The following is an 18,041-nucleotide window of genomic DNA, read 5'->3' as shown; positions in this document are numbered from 1 at the left end:
CACAATTTCTCTTCTAAATTGAAGTTGGGTGAGGTTGTTTCCAGACTTTTTACTCAGAATACAGGCATTTTGAATGGTAGCGTCTAACAGCCATGTAAATAAGACCCAATTCCATTTTTTTGAACGAAGTCCTATGCAAAAATGATTGATACTTTCATTCATCAAATCAGTTCCGCCCATGAAATTGTTATAATTCGTGATTAGGTGAGGTTGGGGCACTTTAATTATTTTTTGCTAGCTCTTGAATATCGTTAAACCATGGACTGTGGACTCACACCGCTACTAGTTGATACTATTGTCACGACATTATTATCTAACCAGCGAACAAGAATGATTCCATTTGTTCTATCGAGGATTGATGTCGCTTCGGCTCGTTGTTTTCTCTTCATCATAGCTTTCGAGACTATCGGACAATTTTTAGGAATCCGATTGTCTCGTATAGTTCCTGTTACATCGTAACCTCTCTCTTTGAAATGGCTAAGTAAATGGAAACTGGTGAACAAATTGTCACAAAACAGGGAATAAGGCAAATGTTTCTTATCGTTTGGTAATTCGTCCATCATTGTTACAAAAGGAGCAGCACATGCGCCAAATACTGAGGAGTAATTTTCGTTGAATTTTGGATCTTTCCCTTGGTACATATTGAAATTTATTAAATATCCACTTTTTCCGTTTAAACACCAGACTTTATAACCAAATCGAATTGGTTTTCTCTTGATAAACTGCTTGCATGAATACCTGCCGAAATATTCCACCATCGATTCATCGAAATTTAGATTTTTCTCAGGTACATAGAATTGAGCAAACTTGCTTTGTAACTTTTCAATTAGTGGTCGCAATTTATAATATTTATCTGTTGCATCTACCTTTGTATTGTCAGCTAAGTGAAAGAATTTCCAAATTTTCAAAAATTAATCGCGTCGCATTGCATCTGAGACCATTTTGCAACGCAGTCTCAATAAAACTTTTTTCCAGGTAAGCAATGGCGCCCTGTTAGTGTAAAGATGCCCAAAAAAATAACGAATCTCATCGGTTGTTATTTGCGGGTCTGGCGAATTTTTAAAGAGTGCATACTTTGTGGTTTCTGACTGAATGTAGGAAATAATATTATTGTCAAAGAACAACTTGTGGTGCCCCGACGCTCCACCATTTAGTAGAACAGATCCAGAATTGTGGTTTTCTCAATTGGAATCATAATTTTTTATCAACGGAGTGACTTCAGACGACTTGAAATTCCATACTACTATCGGAATTATGGACACAGAAAGTTTGATTTGTGTTAGAGATCTAGTTATTAAACCTCCCATGAACAACAAGTTCCAAACCCTTCGTCGAAAGGTATTGGATGCCCTCGTAGAATCACAAGAAAAAAAGTATAAGAAACTTTTTTCGCAACTCCAACTCGGAGACAAAAAGCCTTCCATACTTCTATCCGAAATGAACAGTTTGGGAGGCTCTTCACTTCAAGAAGAGATGTTGAAAACCCTTTGGATGCAGAGATTACCTCACAATATGCAGACCATTTTAACGGCATGTTCCTTGCCATTATCAGAAGTGGCGAATATAGCCGATAAAATTGCTGATATAGAGTTTTCCCAAGTTTCTCAAATCAAGTCAGAGGCACAAGCAGTTTCAATGAAATCAACAAAAATATATTTTCAGAAGAATTCAAACACATCACTAAACGTTTGGATAAATTAGAGAGGCAAATCAGATCCCATTCAAAATTAAGATCTTTTAAATTTCGACGCAATTCACTCAGCAGAGATCTTCAAAATTCTTCATGGTGCTGGTACCACCAAAATTAACAAGAAAAAGCTCGCATGTGTCTCCTTGTGACTACAAGAAGGAAAACTAACAATCGCGTCGTCGTGGGCAGCAGACGGCGCGGGTACAAAGGACTGCCAAGTGAAGATCTCCACGAACACCAACGAAGATAGACAAAAAACATTAATATAATTAGTCACAGGTTAGTTATCAAAGACCCTTTAACTGGTATTCATTTCCTTATAGATACTGGTTCTGATGTTTCGTTGTTACCCAAATCTTTTCAAATACAACAAAATCAATCTCAATACACCTTATTTGCGGCCAACAACACATGTATTTCCACCTTCGGGACCAAGACTCTTACAGTTAATTTAGGTCTCCGAAGAATGTTTACATGGAATTTTATTGTGGCACAAACAAATCACGCGATTATTGAAATTGATTTTCTTCACTATTTTAACATAATACTAGATTTGGGCAGTAAACGAATTATCGACAGCACAACTAATCTGGCAAACAATGGTAAAATTTCTTGTCTTTCTACATCATCAGTTCATGCAATTCCTTCTTCATGCAAATATTTTAACATTTTAGTACAATTTCCAGAAATTACAAAATTCTCATCTACTCCCTCATCACTAAAACATAGCACCTCTCACACTATTCTCACAGAAGGTTTTCCAATTTCTTCCAAACCTAGACGCCTTTCAGCAGAAAAGTTTAAATTGGCAAAACAAGAAATTCAACACCTCATTAACTTAGGTATTTGTCGTCCTTCAAATAGTCCTTGGGTCAGCCCTCTCCATATGGTTCCCAAGAAAAACTCTTCCGACTGGCGACCGGTTGGAGACTATCGCAAACTCAATTCAATTACTGTGGTAGACAAATACCCAGTCCCCAATTTACATGACTTTTCTTATTTTCTCGAAGGAAAAACAATTTTTTCCACGATTGACCTCATCAGAGCTTATCATCAAATCCCAGTTGAAGAGGAATCCATTCCAAAAACAGCCATAATCACACCTTTTGGATTGTTCGAATTTACAAGGATGCAATTTGGATTGAAAAACGCAGCACAATCATTCCAACGCTTCATCAATGAAGTACTTGGAGATTTGGATTTTTGTTTTTCATATATAGATGATATCCTAATTGCATCAACAAACGAAGCTCAGCACAAAGAGCATCTCAAAACAATTTTCGAACGTCTCCATCAATATGGGTTGACAATAAACCTAAACAAATGTGTTTTTGACGAACACCAAGTTCAATTTCTCGGATACCAAGTTTCTGAAAAAGGTTTTTCTCCCCTTCCCGAAAAGGTATCCACCATTTCAAACTATCCTCTTCCTAAATCAATTTCTGATCTCAGACGTTTTCTAGGAATGCTCAATTTTTATCGTAAATGCTTACCTCACGCTGCACATCACCAAAATGTTCTTCATAACTTACACAAAAACTGTAAGAAAAATGACAAAACACCAATCAAATGGACTGACGAAACTGTAAATGCTTTCAATGAATGTAAACACGACTTAGCAAACGCTGCTACATTAAATCACCCCAGTTCATCAGCTCCACTTTCTTTAACAGTGGATGCATCAGATTTTGCTATGGGAGCAGTTGTAGAACAAATGGTAAATTCCTCATGGAAACCCTTAAGCTTCTTCTCCAAGAAATTTTCAAAAACTCAATGTAATTACAGTACTTACGATCGCGAATTACTTGCACTGTATTCAGCAATCAAATATTTTCGTCATTTTCTTGAAGGAAGACCTTTCATAATTTACACAGACCACAAACCACTCATTTATGCATTCATTCAAAAATCTGATAAAGCATCTCCTAGACAAATGAGACATTTAGATTTCATTTCACAATTCTCAACCAACATACTTCACATAAGTGGCAAAAACAACATTGTAGCAGATACTCTATCTAGAATTCAAACCATTTCCTTTCCGAATTTCATAGATTACGATGAAATAGCAAAAGCTCAAACAACAGACCCAGAATTTCAACACATTTTTAGAAATCCTCAACTTACATCACTTACCTTAAAACAATTTCAAGTTCCCAATACACAAAATTTGATTTACTGCGACGATAGTAACTCTAGAATTCGCCCATTCATACCGAAACATTTTCGACAAGCTATATTAATATATTTAATACATTTCATAATCTTTCTCATCCAGGTATTAAAGGTACCACAAAACTTATTTCATCCCGTTTTGTTTGGCCTTCAATGAATAAAAATATCCGAGAATGGACTCGTTGTTGTATTAACTGTCAAAAAGCCAAAATTCATAAACACACTGTTACCCCATTCAAACAAATTCAAATTCCGGATTCCAGATTCCATGATATTCACATTGATATAATAGGTCCTTTACCTCCTTCAAATGGTTTCACTTATTGTCTCACAGTTATTGATACATTTTCTTTTTGGGCAGAGGCTTATCCCATGACCAATATATCATCAGAAACCGTTGCCAATTGCTTTTATAGCAATTGGATTTGTCGCTTTGGCACCCCTATTAAAATTTTTACAGATCAAGGTCGTCAATTCGAAAGCTCTCTTTTCCAATCCTTAACCCAAATTTTAGACTGTAAACGTGCCCGTTCTTCTCCTTACCATCCGATTACAAATGGCAAAGTAGAGAAATGGCATCGAACATTAAAAGCAGCTATCAAAGCTTATGCAACTGAACGCTGGACAGAAATCTTACCTACTATCTTACTCGGATTACGTTCTACCTTACGAGAAGAGATAGGAGTTTCCCCTGCTGAAATGTTGTACGGTACAACGTTAAGACTACCAGGTGAATTTTTTCAAGACAGCAATATCGTTGACCATCCTTCTTCTTTTGTACAAACCCTCAAACAAAAAATGCAATCTCTTCAACCAGTTCCAACTATTCATCATTCTAACAGAAAAATTTTTATAACTCCCGAATTAAACACTTGTACACATGTTTTTCTTCGGAATGATACCATAAAGAGACCTCTTCAACCTCCGTATGAAGGTCCCTTTCTTGTTAAAAATCGTGAAGACAAATATTTTACAATTATTGTCAGAGATAAGGAAGTGAATATTTCCAAGGATAGGTTAAAACCTGCATTTTTAATCTCACAAGATCCAAAAATTACTAATCAATTCGATTCTCTTATCAACCAACCAATCATCCATCACCATACAAAGAAGAAAGATAAAACCGTACGTTTTGCTAATGTATAAATTATTAATCATAATTAAATTATATTTTTTTTATTGTAACAATTAATACCCTTAACATTATACCTCCGTTATGGGGGGGGGGGGGGGGGGTGATCTTGATAATACCATTTAATGAATTGGATTTTTTCGAAAACACTATAAGTAGTCGGCATTTTTAAAATAAATTTTTCGTTCCTATTCAGAGAAAAATACCTTACCCTTTCTCTATCTTCGATAGTTCGAAGTAACTGCCGGCGATCTGCTCCATTTGGCTCGGAGCATTATAATGGGAAGAGATTTAGCGTCAGTTAATTCGACTGGTTTTTCTCGTGTTCGATTGGCCTGAAACAGTACTGTATTGTGAAGTTTGATGCCTATGAACGCGCATCCGGTACGATCTGTGATGCAGCTGCGACGGGAACTGAATTTAAACGTCTGTCATTGATGACATTGGGTCATCATACGTCTGAATTTTAGTTAGAAAATTAGTATTTTTGTTCATTTTCTATATAAAAATAAACGATGTTGTCTACACGCAAATTTTTAATAGCGTAAATCAAAATGTATTGCATTATTTGGAGAGCCATAACACACCTCCTTCGAAAGTTTTAGGTTTATTAAATTCAGTTCCCATCGCTGCTGCACCACAAATCGGACCGGATGCGCGACGTGGATGCGCGTTCATAGACATTAAACGTCACAATATATATATAGATATAGACATTAATCGTCGCAGCAATCTGTATGTATATGTGCGTTATATATTTTAGTTGCATAGCGCTGAACGCGAGTAACAATTTCCTAACAAAAGATACACCTAAATGTCTTCCTCCAACTCGTCATACTTGTGCAAAGTAACTTTTTTGGGTAAATTTTTAAAAAATCGGAATAAATGTCTTTAATTTTCCCCAAGTAGGTACCTGGGGATTTGAGAGGGTTTTTGATGTCTTTGCTTAAAGGTTTTTCCAATGGTTTGGATGAGACGAAAAGATTAGTGTGGTGGGTTTTTGGCGGTGATTGGGGCTAGGTAGGTACCTGGCGGTAAAGGGGAATATGGGTGGGAATGGGTGCCAAATGGGGTATTTTGGGGTGTGGGGTTAATAGCCCACTTAGTAGTGAGGGGTTTTTAAACCGAACCATCATAACACGTTCAAATTTTATCAAGTCTCCCCTCTGTCCTGTAGTTAGAAGAGTCCAATACCGCAACTATTTTTAATAATTACTTCATGAAACTGACCGCAACCGACCTTTCATTCACCGATAAGAAAGAATGCACGATATGATTTAAATTGACTATGAGTGTCAAAACTCTTAGTGTAGAGACGATGGCCTGTTCGTCGAGATTGATTATTTTCTGGGTGATAATCGGGTGCGCGTGGGGTTGCGAATTAACATTCGACAATACCACCGTCACCTTAGTGGGTGCAAAGGACGTAAAAACCGTAAGTGGTTGTTTCTCGCTAACTGAGGACTTTATCAGGGTATCTTACATTCAAATAATCAACGAAAATGTTCCGATATTGAGGAGAGATGCGATATATGGTCTTCCCAATGTCATAGACATTATCATCGATAACAGCAACATTACCGACTTGGAGAGCGGGTGTTTTTGGGATCTTCCTAAGTTATATTTAATAAAGCTGCGACACAATAACTTTAGTACCGTTAGGGAAGGGGTTTTTAACAAGTTGAACATTAAGGAATTGTGCTTGACAAACAACAGCATAGAAACTATACATCCAAGGGCGTTCAACGATATGCCCAATTTGACCATGTTACAGCTCGATCAAAACAGAATCGGCTATTGGACTGGGGAATGGTTCGCTGGCAGTCCGAAAATCAACGTGCTCAATTTTGAATACAATTTGATTTCCAACTTCCCAACATCAGCTCTGCAACACGTCAATGGGGTGCATTACGATTCGCAGGTGAACTTGAACATATCTACGCACGTTCATTTAAACAACAACAGAATCAGATACCTTAGCGACGGAGCTTTCAATGGAATCGAGGCTTTTGGATGGTTGTTTTTGCATCGCAACGAAATTGAGGAAATTAGTGAATCCAGCCTGGGATCGTTGAGATCTGTGGAGTGGGTGCGCCTGGAGCATAATCAGTTGAGATGTATCCCACGGAAGCTTGTGGATATATCGCCAAAAGTATTGTTCTACATGTCAAACAATCCCTTTACGGACGAGTGCAAGAATTGGTCCGAGGCTTTGAAAAAGAACTTGAGTGGGGAAAACGAACTAATTTAGACAGTTGTTAGTTTTAGTACGAGTCTTTTGTGAAAGTTATTTATTTGGAGTGTGTCAATAATTATTTCTGCAAATATTTACATATTTTATTAGTTCAATTCGAGCATATAGCCTTTGTAGTGTGGAGCTATTCAGACAATGGTTTTATACAGAAGTGATGTCCTTATCAAAAAGCTGATAAGTGCCGTTTTTTTATTTCTAAAGCGTCCAGCCTAACAGTATATGTATTTTAATTCATAATATTGGGGTGAATTCAGACAAAAAACCACAAAATGGTTTTAGACTGCTTTTCGTTTTTATTATAATATTTTATAAAGTGTCAAACTGACTTATAATATGTGGTTGAAGCGGCCATATTGCCGCATGGAAGCCTGCTTTCCTCGTTAACTTAAAAAATAAACTCTTTTTTTAATTTCGATAAGTTCTCTAGTGTTGCTAGAATGATAAATAAGTGATAATACAAAAGATTAAAGACAATATTGTTCTTAATAGTTAGGTTCTTGAAGGCACAAAGTGTTGATAATAGCTTCGTGTATAATCCACCATCAGTTCTGCCTGACATTCTGACAACTCACCCACTTGAAATCCAGGAGATCCTTCGTACCTTGTGAATGGTGGAACTACTGTTTCTGGTGCCAAAACTGTGTTATCCTCAATCACACAGCAATCTCGCAAAATGCATCTCCTTCCCTGTGAGGAAAAAAATGTTGCTAATTTTATGTTAGCAACCCAATTAAACTACTTACAATTACACAATTTTTCCCTATATGCACGTAACTTCCAATCTGTGCCGCATTTATTAAAGTCCTTTCTCCAATAAACACATGATCACCAATTGAAAGTGGAAAAAAGGCGACACTAAAATTATTTTATTGTGGAACTTAAGGTCTGTTCCAACACAGAGGAAAACCGATTCCGGACCATTAGAAACATTCGCAGTAAACCAATTGAGATTCTTTGCACACATTTTTAAGTTTTTTTGACAATCTAGAATTGGTTTTCTTTGCTGTTTGAATAGGATTTGAATAGATCATTGAAACGCAGGAAAAATCATCATGCTTACGTACCCTTTGCTGAACTTTTTATATGGAGGCCGTAACACTGCCTCATTACTAATAATACAATATCGACCACATCTAACGTTCGCTAAATCTCCTCGAATAATGGCTTCAGCCTGAATTATCACTTTTCCTTGTAAAATGATGTTCTGTGAACCACATAACACAGTTTGTCGACAAACTTTGTTACCGGAGGCCTAAAATGAATGTTTTAAATCCATTACTTGGGGCATCTCTTTTTGGAAGGTTAATGATTTGTTGGATTCCACTTAAATGTGTGAACTTACCGTCTCAACATATTCGCTCTTGTTGTAATTTATATCTTTAAGCTCCATTTCAATTAACCTCTTTACGTGTATTTATGTATTATTAAATAAATGAAAATTACTTTTTAATTAGGTGGTAAATTATTGATTTATTTATGAACGAGTAGACCTTTACTGTTATTATCTGTCACTGTCAAAAGTGTCATTTTATTTACCAATGTTTACAATTTGCGTAATTTGTAGTTTCTGTGTTGTATTTATATAAAAACATAAAAATTCTGTTCGAATAAAAGTTCGTAAGAAGGTAAGTTCGTTGATTATTATTTGTGTCCTTCAAGGAGTGTATGGAAAAAGCAACTCCACCATGCATGTGCGATTATTACCTCTAATTAACCAAATCTAATTTGCTTTTCCTACGTACAATTATCCTTTTCAGCATATCAACGTATTAACTTAACTGCATCCACATACCCACGATTATGGCTTCAGCTGTTTCAGACAAAATTAAAGATCGCAGAAACAGGGTGAGTAAAGTAGTTCAGATCAAGAGTGTACACATATCTGTTATCCCCCTATATATAAAAACATGTCAATATTCTATTCCAAAAACGATTTGATTAATAGGTGCTCCTGGGACCTCTACCTGAGGACTTTTTACGCATCAATATTTCCCCTCAGGAACAGCAAGAAGCTGCGGACCGTCAAGCAGCAATTGCATTGCAACAACAGTATACTGTAGGTAATACTTCTTCCCCATAGAAGGTGATTTAAATAATTCATGAAAGATTTTTCTTACTTTAATTAAGGGATTAATCAGATTCCAAATCCAGCAGGAAAGCTTAGTATAACAATTATACAAGCAAAATTAACAAAAAATTATGGTATGACTCGCATGGACCCATATTGTAGAATTAGAGTAGGACACTTAACTTATGAAACTCCAAGTGATCCTAATGGGGGAAAGAATCCTAGATGGAATAAAGTTATCTATTGGTGAGAATAATACTGCAAGTCCATAGAAAAAAAATGTTCAATGCATTTTCAGTCTTATTCCCCAAGGAATACAATCATTGACCATTGAAATATTTGATGAACGGTCATTCACAATGGACGAGCTTGTTGCTTGGACTCAAGTGGTTATTCCACCGAAAGTGCTTGCAGGAGACACTCAGGAGGATTGGTATCCTCTCAGTGGGAAACAAGGAGAAGGCATGGAAGGGATGATAAATCTGGTTATTACTTACAATGTTAGATTTTAAAAAATTCATTTTCTAGTTAAAACAGCTTTAAATATTTCAGGCGGGAGGTCAATACTTTTATCAACCTTATAATCCAGTAGTAGTCCCAAGAGTTGATGCTGGGGGAGTAAAATCTCTGAGAGTTCATACTGCTCCCCCTGAAGCAGGGGACCCTGTACTTCAAACAGCACCTGTCTTAAATGAGAATGATTTAAAGCAGGTTTGTTATTGTATTTTGTTATTATTTGCCTTTAGTATCTTATCATTAAATCATTTTTAGATTGAAGAAATGTTTCCAAATATGGAAAAAGACGTAATAAAGACAGTTTTTGAGGCAAACAGAGGGAACAAAGACACAACCATAAATTCTCTTTTGCAAATGTCTGATTAATAATTTCCTTGGAACTTTTTAAATTATGAAAAAAGGTGAGGATTAATTTGCCATAAAATTTGAGTTTAATCTGACTGATAAATCAGCTATGTGATCATCAAGCATTCTTTAATGTTTGAAATGTTTAATGTGTCCATTTGTTATGTGATGTGCTTATATTAAATTGTTATAATTTATTTATAAAATATTATAAATAATCAATTTCCATGGTGTATAGTTCATGATATTTTTTGGACCCAAAATCGAATTTGTGCGATTCGTGTTCTAACAGCGGCATATCAAAGCTGTATCGTACGCCTACTGCGGAGCCCAAGCCCGTTGAAATCGAAATACCCAATTTTCACTTTTTTTTGTGCAGAATTGTCATGTACGCCATTGATTATATGAAGACCAAATTTTGCGGTGAAGTGCACAGTACTAAAAAAATTTTTTTCGAAAAATTTTACCAATAAGTTTTGCCTTCTCGAAGATAGTGGCATCCATGACAATCTTATTCACACAATTTCTTAACAATATATATCTTAGCCTTAAATGTGTGTTTTCATTCCCATTTCCATTATTGGAAATTCAAGGAAACAAGTTCGACCAAAAAAACCGTGCTCGTACTTCTCTTTGGCAGCCAAAGTTACAAGAATGAATGGCCATTCTTAATGATTATCACAATATAAACTATGTTTTTATGATAGATCGACAAAAATTCTGAAAATTTAGATCAATTTATTGAAATTTGTGACAAAATAGTTTTGTAGTGACTGGTAGTGCCATCTAAATATCATATGTAGGATTAGTTACTAAACAAGAATAGATTCCTTCTATGGTGTAAAATTTGGTTTGCCTGCTTACCTATAGATGGTGCCACGAGACACTACAAGAGCTCTTTAACGCAATAACATGTAAATAACACCACGTTAAGCTTCAAGCAACCCACAATACAAACAAATTTGCTCATTTGGTCGCTCACAGGTGGTTATTTTTTTGTTGTGTACATACACTACGTATGGAACGTGTCGCTGGAAATCTAAAATCTCGCCTTAGGAATGCAGAAATAACATGAGATTATCAGAATTTGTGATAAAAATATACCCCCCCTCGCATTTCTATGATACTTTCCTGACACGATATGTTAAATTTTTAGTAAAATATTTTCGAGGTCTAAGGTTTTTCGCAAAAAAAATTCATAATGTGCACTTCATCCCAAAAATTGGTCTTTATAAAATCAGTGACGTACAAGAGAATTTTGCGCAAAAAAATGAGTGGAAATTGAGTGCTTCGATTTCGACGCAATTGGGTTCCGCAGGAGGCGTGCGTTACAACTTTGATCGCTGCGGTCAAAACTCTGGTTGGACAACTTCAATTTTTTTAACTCAAAAATGAGATATAATAAAAACTACGATTGCTTTTGCATGTATTTGAAGGAAGAATAGTATTCCCTCTGTCCCATATTATGGTATACAAAACAAATTAATTCATATTTTCTTTTACATTACTAATTATTTTTTACAAGTACATAATTTACATAAAATAGGTCTACTTGTTACGTTATTCGAAATTTCGGGCTATGGCAAAGGCCTCTTCATTACACATTATTGACACTGGTAAGCGTCCTTCACTGCGAAGTTTTTCTTTGTTTATGTGTTGAATCTTGTAATTATTGTCTCCTCTAGTCATCAAAATAGACTCCATGCATTTTTGAAGAGTCAAGAAAACATTATCTAATTCGTTTCTATTTAACTCATTGAAAGCATTTTGCACACATTCGATTAATTCGTCGATAGTTTTTGGGGATCCTTGATCCTGGAGCGATTGAATCGAATTGAAGAAACCAAGATCCAAAACATTTAAATCTGAACTATTTGGTGGCTATGATTGGAACTGAATTTTCCATCCATCTTTTGATCCTTCAGCCAGTAAAACTCCATCATTATTACGTGCATGCGATTCGGCGTTGTCTTGTTTAATATACAGGGTGACTCAACTTTAAACGGCATAATTGAAAATTTAGATTTTTCTGATAAAATTAAGCATATTTTGTTCTAAAAACTTTTTTCGGCTCTTCTTCCTTTTCAAGATATTGAAAGAAGAATTTAATAACACATTGTTTCAAAGTATTTTCTGGCAATCAATCGAAGATACTCATGATAAACAGGCTTTCCAAAAAAGGATAAATTCTAAAAAGTTTCTAACTAAGGTCTAAAGTTTTTCTGACGCTTATCTACAGCGTTTTAAAATAAAAGTGAATAATTGCAAAAAATTATTATGTCCTTGTTTAAAGGCGTCTAAAAATGGATAGCAGTAATGCTAAGTGCTATGTTTAACATTTGAAGGAAGGAATTTAAGCGTCTTTCAGAACGTGCAATCAGGACTTCCCTACTAGGTTTGGTTCTTGAGAAATTTTAGTATAAGGGTTTGAAAACATGTGAAGAGTTAAAAATCTTTGATTGTCAATATCTTGAAAAGGGAGAAGAACCGAAAAAAAAGTTTATAGAACAAAATATGCTTAATTTTATCAGAAGAATCTAGATTTTCAATTATGCCGTTTAAAGTTGGGCCACCCTGTATATGGGTTTTAGTTTATGTCCCATTGGAAACTTAGATCTAATGGCTGGCAAAATAATTTCAACGATCATTTTTTTACATGCAACGTCGTTGATAGATCTAATATGTTTGGTTACTAACAATCCTTTTTTTTTGGTTCTTGCTATTTCGTTTGACCGGCTCTTGATAGACAAAGGGCCGAATTCCGACTTTTCCGTCAAAGTACTGTTTTCTAGCATAATCAAAAAGCGGTCTGGCCACTGCAGCCGTGAACATAACTTTGATAATAAAACGCTCACTTTTACAAGATCTCTGAGGTTTTTGCTCATCAAGCAAGACATAATAAGATCGTCTACTTTGAGTCAGGTAAAACCATTTTTCATCAATATATGCATAGTAGTACACGTCTTTAAAAAATCCAATTGGCTTCACCTTCGATAAGCAAAATTTTATTCGAGCTAATTTGTTTTGTTCTGTTAGAAATGGTTTCACTGTTGATGTTATTCGCTTCAACTGTGTGCCTTCTTTAAATATGCGAAAAAGAGTTGATCTTGGAATGTCTGATGAAAAAGAAATGGATTGTATTACGACGATTGAACGGGATATCCCGGATTTTGTTGAAATTTTCCAAGTAATTTTTGAGTTTTCGACCACATTTTTCTTTTTTTTTTAAGACGAAACATCTGTACAAAGAGATCCCTTATCATATTGCTCTTTAGCCTTTTGCCAAATACGGGGCACACTTAATCGAGTAACGTCGAATTTGGTTACAGCTTCGTTAATAGTACCGCGGCTCAGTTTGTTCCCTACTTTATGCTGCAGTAAGAACTGTAAAATTCCATTGCGTTGGTCACAAGTCAGTTGCTTGGTTTTTCGGCCTCTTCTAACATATACAGTGGAGGACAAAAGTATTGGAACAGCATACATTTTTTAAAATATAGCCTTATATTTCATAAATAAAAAGGATATGTATCATACAGATAATACTACAAGCAACACCTTCTCAGTCACCAGACATGAATCCGATCGAGAATTTATGGAACGATTTAGAAAAATGCTTCAAAAAGCACCATTTTTCGAATAAGAACTAACTTAAAGATATTCTTCTTCGAAAATGAAATTCTATAAGTGAAGAATATAGTCGAAAATTAGTCTATTCTATGCAAAGACGGCTTCAAGAGGTTATAAAAAGAAAAGGTCTACCGACTATTTTAGTATTATTCTTTTATTTCGTTGTGCTAATACTTTTATCCACTTAAAATTACGCATTATTCTTATATTTTTAATGAAATATTTTCTATATTAGCGTTTTAAATTTTAGTTTATATCAGAAATAAAGTTAAAGGTTAAAGAAATAAAGTTGAAGGTATAACATAGCATTATTCATATGATTATTTATGAGATTTTATTTATGAGGCTCTATTTCAAAAAATGTATGCTGTGTCAATACTTTTGTCCACCACTGTACACCACTATTTTGATTTATTGTATCTCCCATATATTTTTCTTAACCGGTGTGGTTTTGATTTTATGTCTTTTGCACCTTTTTTAACTAATAATGACAAACTGTCAAAATTTCTTTTGAGCACAGCCTACTATTAAAAATCAGGTATAGCATTTGTTTTTCAAAATGGAATGATCAAAACCCATTCAGTTTATTAAACTTCAATAATCAAAGGATTTTAAAGAAATGTATAATTTATTATTAATATCATAATTTGGGACAGAGGAAATAATCGCTTTTGCTAAAGTAGCAATTGCTTCCAGCATTTACTTGTCTTTTATTCATTAGGCTTGTGGTGCCTTTAGAGTAGATCAGGTTCTGTACCCACCAAGTTTCCACTTCAGTACAAGTTACTTGTCCTTTTGTTTTAACTGTCGATGGGTGGTTTGTTTCTATGTATAACGTGACCCAGGGTGTTATCACCATAGTGGACTAAACCACTATTCGCGTTTATACCTTTTTAGAATAGTGGCATGGTATCAATTGTTGTTTTTCAAAGTTAATGTAAAAAAAAAACCTTTTATTATTACTCGAAATTAATTATTCGAATTCATTATATTCTTAAATACAAATTTAACGTCCAAGTCCATTGGACAGGCTCTGTCAGAGCCATGTGGACAACTCGTTTCACCAAATATCTGGTATCAGGACAGGTACTGACTGATAATCAGTGCCTGTAAATAATTCAACTCAAGGGTCGTTTAGGTGTCACCATGAGAAACCACAGGTGGATTCCGCATGTGGCCTTCAGACCATTTGGAAGTCTATTACTTTGACCAGGTCCTTGCAGTGGTTGTTGTAACTAGACATTAATTGTGAAAACTTTTTAAGGTTTTGGTTTTCCCAAATTATTGACAGAAAATAGAATCTTCAGGTGTGAGAATTTGCCTACTAGTGTCTTCATTGGTGCCCGAAAAGGGAGCCTGAGCCGTGAGTCTTGATCGCCTTCACGCAAAACCCTTGGAGTTTTTAATCCAGGTGATATATTATACAGGGTGAGTCTTAAGTAATGGGACACAGAGCAACGATGGATTTATGACATAAAAATAATGCAATATAGCTAAATTTATGTTATTCCAAAAGTTGATAATAACTGAGATACAGGGTGCCAAAGTTGAAAAATAAAATCAAATTTTCTTTAATATCTCTGGAACAGTTCGGGCTAATTTCACAAAATTTCCTATATAGGGGTTTTTGGAGATGGTCAATTCAAATTTATCGACGATTTCGGAGTAACTTCTAGATTGTGCCACAATCGACAATTAGGAGTCATTTAAACCATTTAAACTTTTTTGTGCCATGGTGTATGTCATTTGAACTCATTAAAATTTGTTCCCCTACCTTTTCTAGTTAAAAAAGTTATACTTTATTGGTGTCGCTAGGAGCAACGGTTTTCGAGAAATTCAATTAAATAATTTAAATTCCCATTTTTTCTACTTGTTGACATGTAACAACATAATTTTTTTGTATTGTTAAAAAAGTACAAAGATAATATGAAAACAATTTAATACCGTAGTTGGTCTTCTATTGACATATTTATTTAAGTTCCAAACGAATATTTTAACAATAACAAAAAAAATTACGACATTACTTTATCTTAGTAGTCTATGATATAACAAATGAATGATATAACATATGAAAACAAAGATATTAGGTGTACAACTTTGCTTCCGCCGTTTTTTTTCCGAATTTCGCGATTTTATTGTAAAAAACTAATTATACCTTTAGGATCCAAAGTATTGTCCATCGCTGGCCACTACTTTCTCCCATCTTTCGGGCAGCATACGAATCCCGTGTTGAAAAAATTGGACATCTTTTGAAGCGATCCACGATTCTATCCAATTTCTTACTTCTTCATAAGACCGGAAGTGTTGGTCAGCTAGCCCATGTGCCATGGATCGAAACAAGTGATAATCAGAAGGAGCTAGGTCAGGAGAATATGGCGGGTGGGGTAGGACTTCCCATTTCAATGTTTCCAAGTATTTCTTGACCACTTGCGCAACATGGGGTCGAGCATTATCGTGCTGCAAAATCACTTTATCATGTCTCTCGTTGTATTGCAGCCGTTTCTTTTTCAATGCTCGGCTCAAACGCATTAATTGGGTTCGATAAAGAGCACCTGTGATTGTTTCAGTTGGTTGTAACAGCTCATAATATATTACGCCGAGTTGATCCCACCAAATACAGAGCATGATTTTGGAACCATGAATAGACGGTTTGGCCGTCGACGTGGAAGCATGGCCGGGATATCCCCAAGTCTTTTTGCGTTTGGGATTATCGTAATGAACCCATTTCTCGTCCCCAGTCACAATACGATGCAGAAATCCCTTCCGTCTTTGCCTTGCAAGCAACTGTTCACAAGCGAACAGACGCCTGTCAATATCTCTTGGTTTCAACTCGTACGGCACCCAATATCCTTGCTTCTGAATCATTCCCATGTCTTTGAGGCGTTTTGAGATTGTTTGTTGAGTCACTCCCAATGATTGTGCCAATTCTTGTTGACTTTGACACGAGTCTTCGTCAAGTAATGCTTCCAAGTTCGCATCTTGGAAAACCTTCTTTCTTCCACCGCTATGTTGGTCTTCGACGTGAAAATCACCGTTCTTGAAGCGCTGAAACCACTCACGACATGTCCTTTCACTAATAGTGGCTTCCCCATAAGTATCTGAGAGCATTCGATGAGCCTCAGCAGCAGATTTCTTCATATTGAAGCAGAAAAGTAAAACCTCCCGCAAATGACGAGAATTTGGCTCGTACACTGACATTTTCAATTGCGAATAACTTTATGATGAAGACACAAATAGACTAATATTTTTATGAGGTTATGTTAACAGGTGCCCAAGGCTCCTGCATGCCCACATGGGGTTATTTATTTCGATCATTACTTACCGCTACATACATCTATTCAAAAACGGCGGAAGCAAAGTTGTACACCTAATATGTCAAACAAAAATTCAGTTTCACTGCATTGTGTTTGTAAAGTATACAAATAAATTTACAATGTGCCTCTGAATTTAAGGCAAGTAATGTTTTTTATGCAAGATGGTGCACCCGCACATTTTTCCCGTCCAGTAAGGGATTTCTTAAGTACACGTTTTGCCAATCGTTGTATAGGACGTGGATTTGAAATACCCTGGCCCCCACGGAGCCCCGACTTCAATCCTATGGACTTTTGTGTATGGGGTTACATGAAATCTTCGGTTTACCAAAATACAATAAATACACCTAAAGAATTATTAAACAAAATTCAAAATGCAGCCACATTATTTCGGAATGAACAATTGCTATTTAAAATAAAGAGGTCGTTCTGTAAAAGAATTGCAAAATGTATCCAAGTAAATGGTGGACACGTCGAACATTTATTGTCAAAGGAAGATATGTTTAATTTTTAATTTTTTGTTATTGTTAAAATATTCGTTTGGAACTTAAATAAATATGTCAATAGAAGACCAACTACGGTATTAAATTGTTTTCATATTATCTTTGTACTTTTTTAACAATACAAAAAAATTATGTTGTTACATGTCAACAAGTAGAAAAAATGGGAATTTAAATTATTTAATTGAATTTCTCGAAAACCGTTGCTCCTAGCGACACCAATAAAGTATAACTTTTTTAACTAGAAAAGGTAGGGGAACAAATTTTAATGAGTTCAAATGACATACACCATGGCACAAAAAGTTTAAATGGTTTAAATGACTCCTAATTGTCGATTGTGGCACAATCTCGAAGTTACACCGAAATCGTCGATAAATTTAAATTGAGAATCTCCAAAAACCCCTATATAAGAAATTTCGTGAA

The 18,041-nt window shown here is 35.4% G+C and overlaps 4 protein-coding genes across 5 annotated transcripts in view; 3 read left to right on the top strand and 1 right to left on the bottom strand.

The window, feature by feature from the left end:
• eRF1 (eukaryotic release factor 1) overlaps nucleotides 1–18,041 on the top strand; it is a 114,172-nt gene that overhangs the window by 27,966 nt on the left and 68,165 nt on the right. The gene's annotated exons all lie outside the window — the stretch shown is intronic.
• Nucleotides 6,211–7,938, top strand: LOC136410334 (leucine-rich repeat-containing protein 15-like). Its single transcript, XM_066392454.1, has one exon. It carries the CDS (start codon nucleotides 6,286–6,288, stop codon nucleotides 7,246–7,248), a length of 963 nt encoding a protein of 320 aa, XP_066248551.1. The 5' UTR covers nucleotides 6,211–6,285; the 3' UTR covers nucleotides 7,249–7,938.
• On the bottom strand, nucleotides 7,716–8,713 carry DCTN5-p25 (Dynactin 5, p25 subunit). Its single transcript, XM_066392462.1, has 4 exons — nucleotides 8,594–8,713; nucleotides 8,316–8,503; nucleotides 7,995–8,106; nucleotides 7,716–7,938 (listed from the first exon to the last, which is right to left on the bottom strand). The coding sequence occupies exons 1-4, from the start codon at nucleotides 8,639–8,641 to the stop codon at nucleotides 7,741–7,743; spliced, it is 546 nt and encodes a 181-aa protein (XP_066248559.1). The 5' UTR covers nucleotides 8,642–8,713; the 3' UTR covers nucleotides 7,716–7,740.
• On the top strand, nucleotides 8,991–10,733 carry LOC136410338 (toll-interacting protein-like). The gene is made up of 6 exons (XM_066392459.1): nucleotides 8,991–9,096; nucleotides 9,197–9,311; nucleotides 9,379–9,565; nucleotides 9,618–9,819; nucleotides 9,872–10,030; nucleotides 10,091–10,733. Exons 1-6 carry the CDS (start codon nucleotides 9,052–9,054, stop codon nucleotides 10,199–10,201), a joined length of 819 nt encoding a protein of 272 aa, XP_066248556.1. The 5' UTR covers nucleotides 8,991–9,051; the 3' UTR covers nucleotides 10,202–10,733.

This window comes from Euwallacea similis, chromosome 8 (assembly GCF_039881205.1).
Source record: "Euwallacea similis isolate ESF13 chromosome 8, ESF131.1, whole genome shotgun sequence".
NCBI lineage: Eukaryota > Metazoa > Arthropoda > Insecta > Coleoptera > Curculionidae > Euwallacea > Euwallacea similis.
This window is presented reverse-complemented; position numbering and strand designations above follow the sequence as displayed.

Coding starts and splice junctions, on each gene's coding strand:
- LOC136410334 (XM_066392454.1), top strand. CDS start 6,286: ATGAGTGTCAAAACTCTTAGTGTAGAGACGATGGCCTGTTCGTCGAGA.
- DCTN5-p25 (XM_066392462.1), bottom strand. CDS start 8,641: ATGGAGCTTAAAGATATAAATTACAACAAGAGCGAATATGTTGAGACG. Junction 8,504..8,593: donor AGAGCGAATATGTTGAGACG/GTAAGTTCACAC, acceptor CATTCATTTTAG/GCCTCCGGTAACAAAGTTTG. Junction 8,107..8,315: donor TATAAAAAGTTCAGCAAAGG/GTACGTAAGCAT, acceptor AAATAATTTTAG/TGTCGCCTTTTTTCCACTTT.
- LOC136410338 (XM_066392459.1), top strand. CDS start 9,052: ATGGCTTCAGCTGTTTCAGACAAAATTAAAGATCGCAGAAACAGG. Junction 9,820..9,871: donor ATCTGGTTATTACTTACAAT/GTTAGATTTTAA, acceptor TAAATATTTCAG/GCGGGAGGTCAATACTTTTA. Junction 10,031..10,090: donor ATGAGAATGATTTAAAGCAG/GTTTGTTATTGT, acceptor AATCATTTTTAG/ATTGAAGAAATGTTTCCAAA.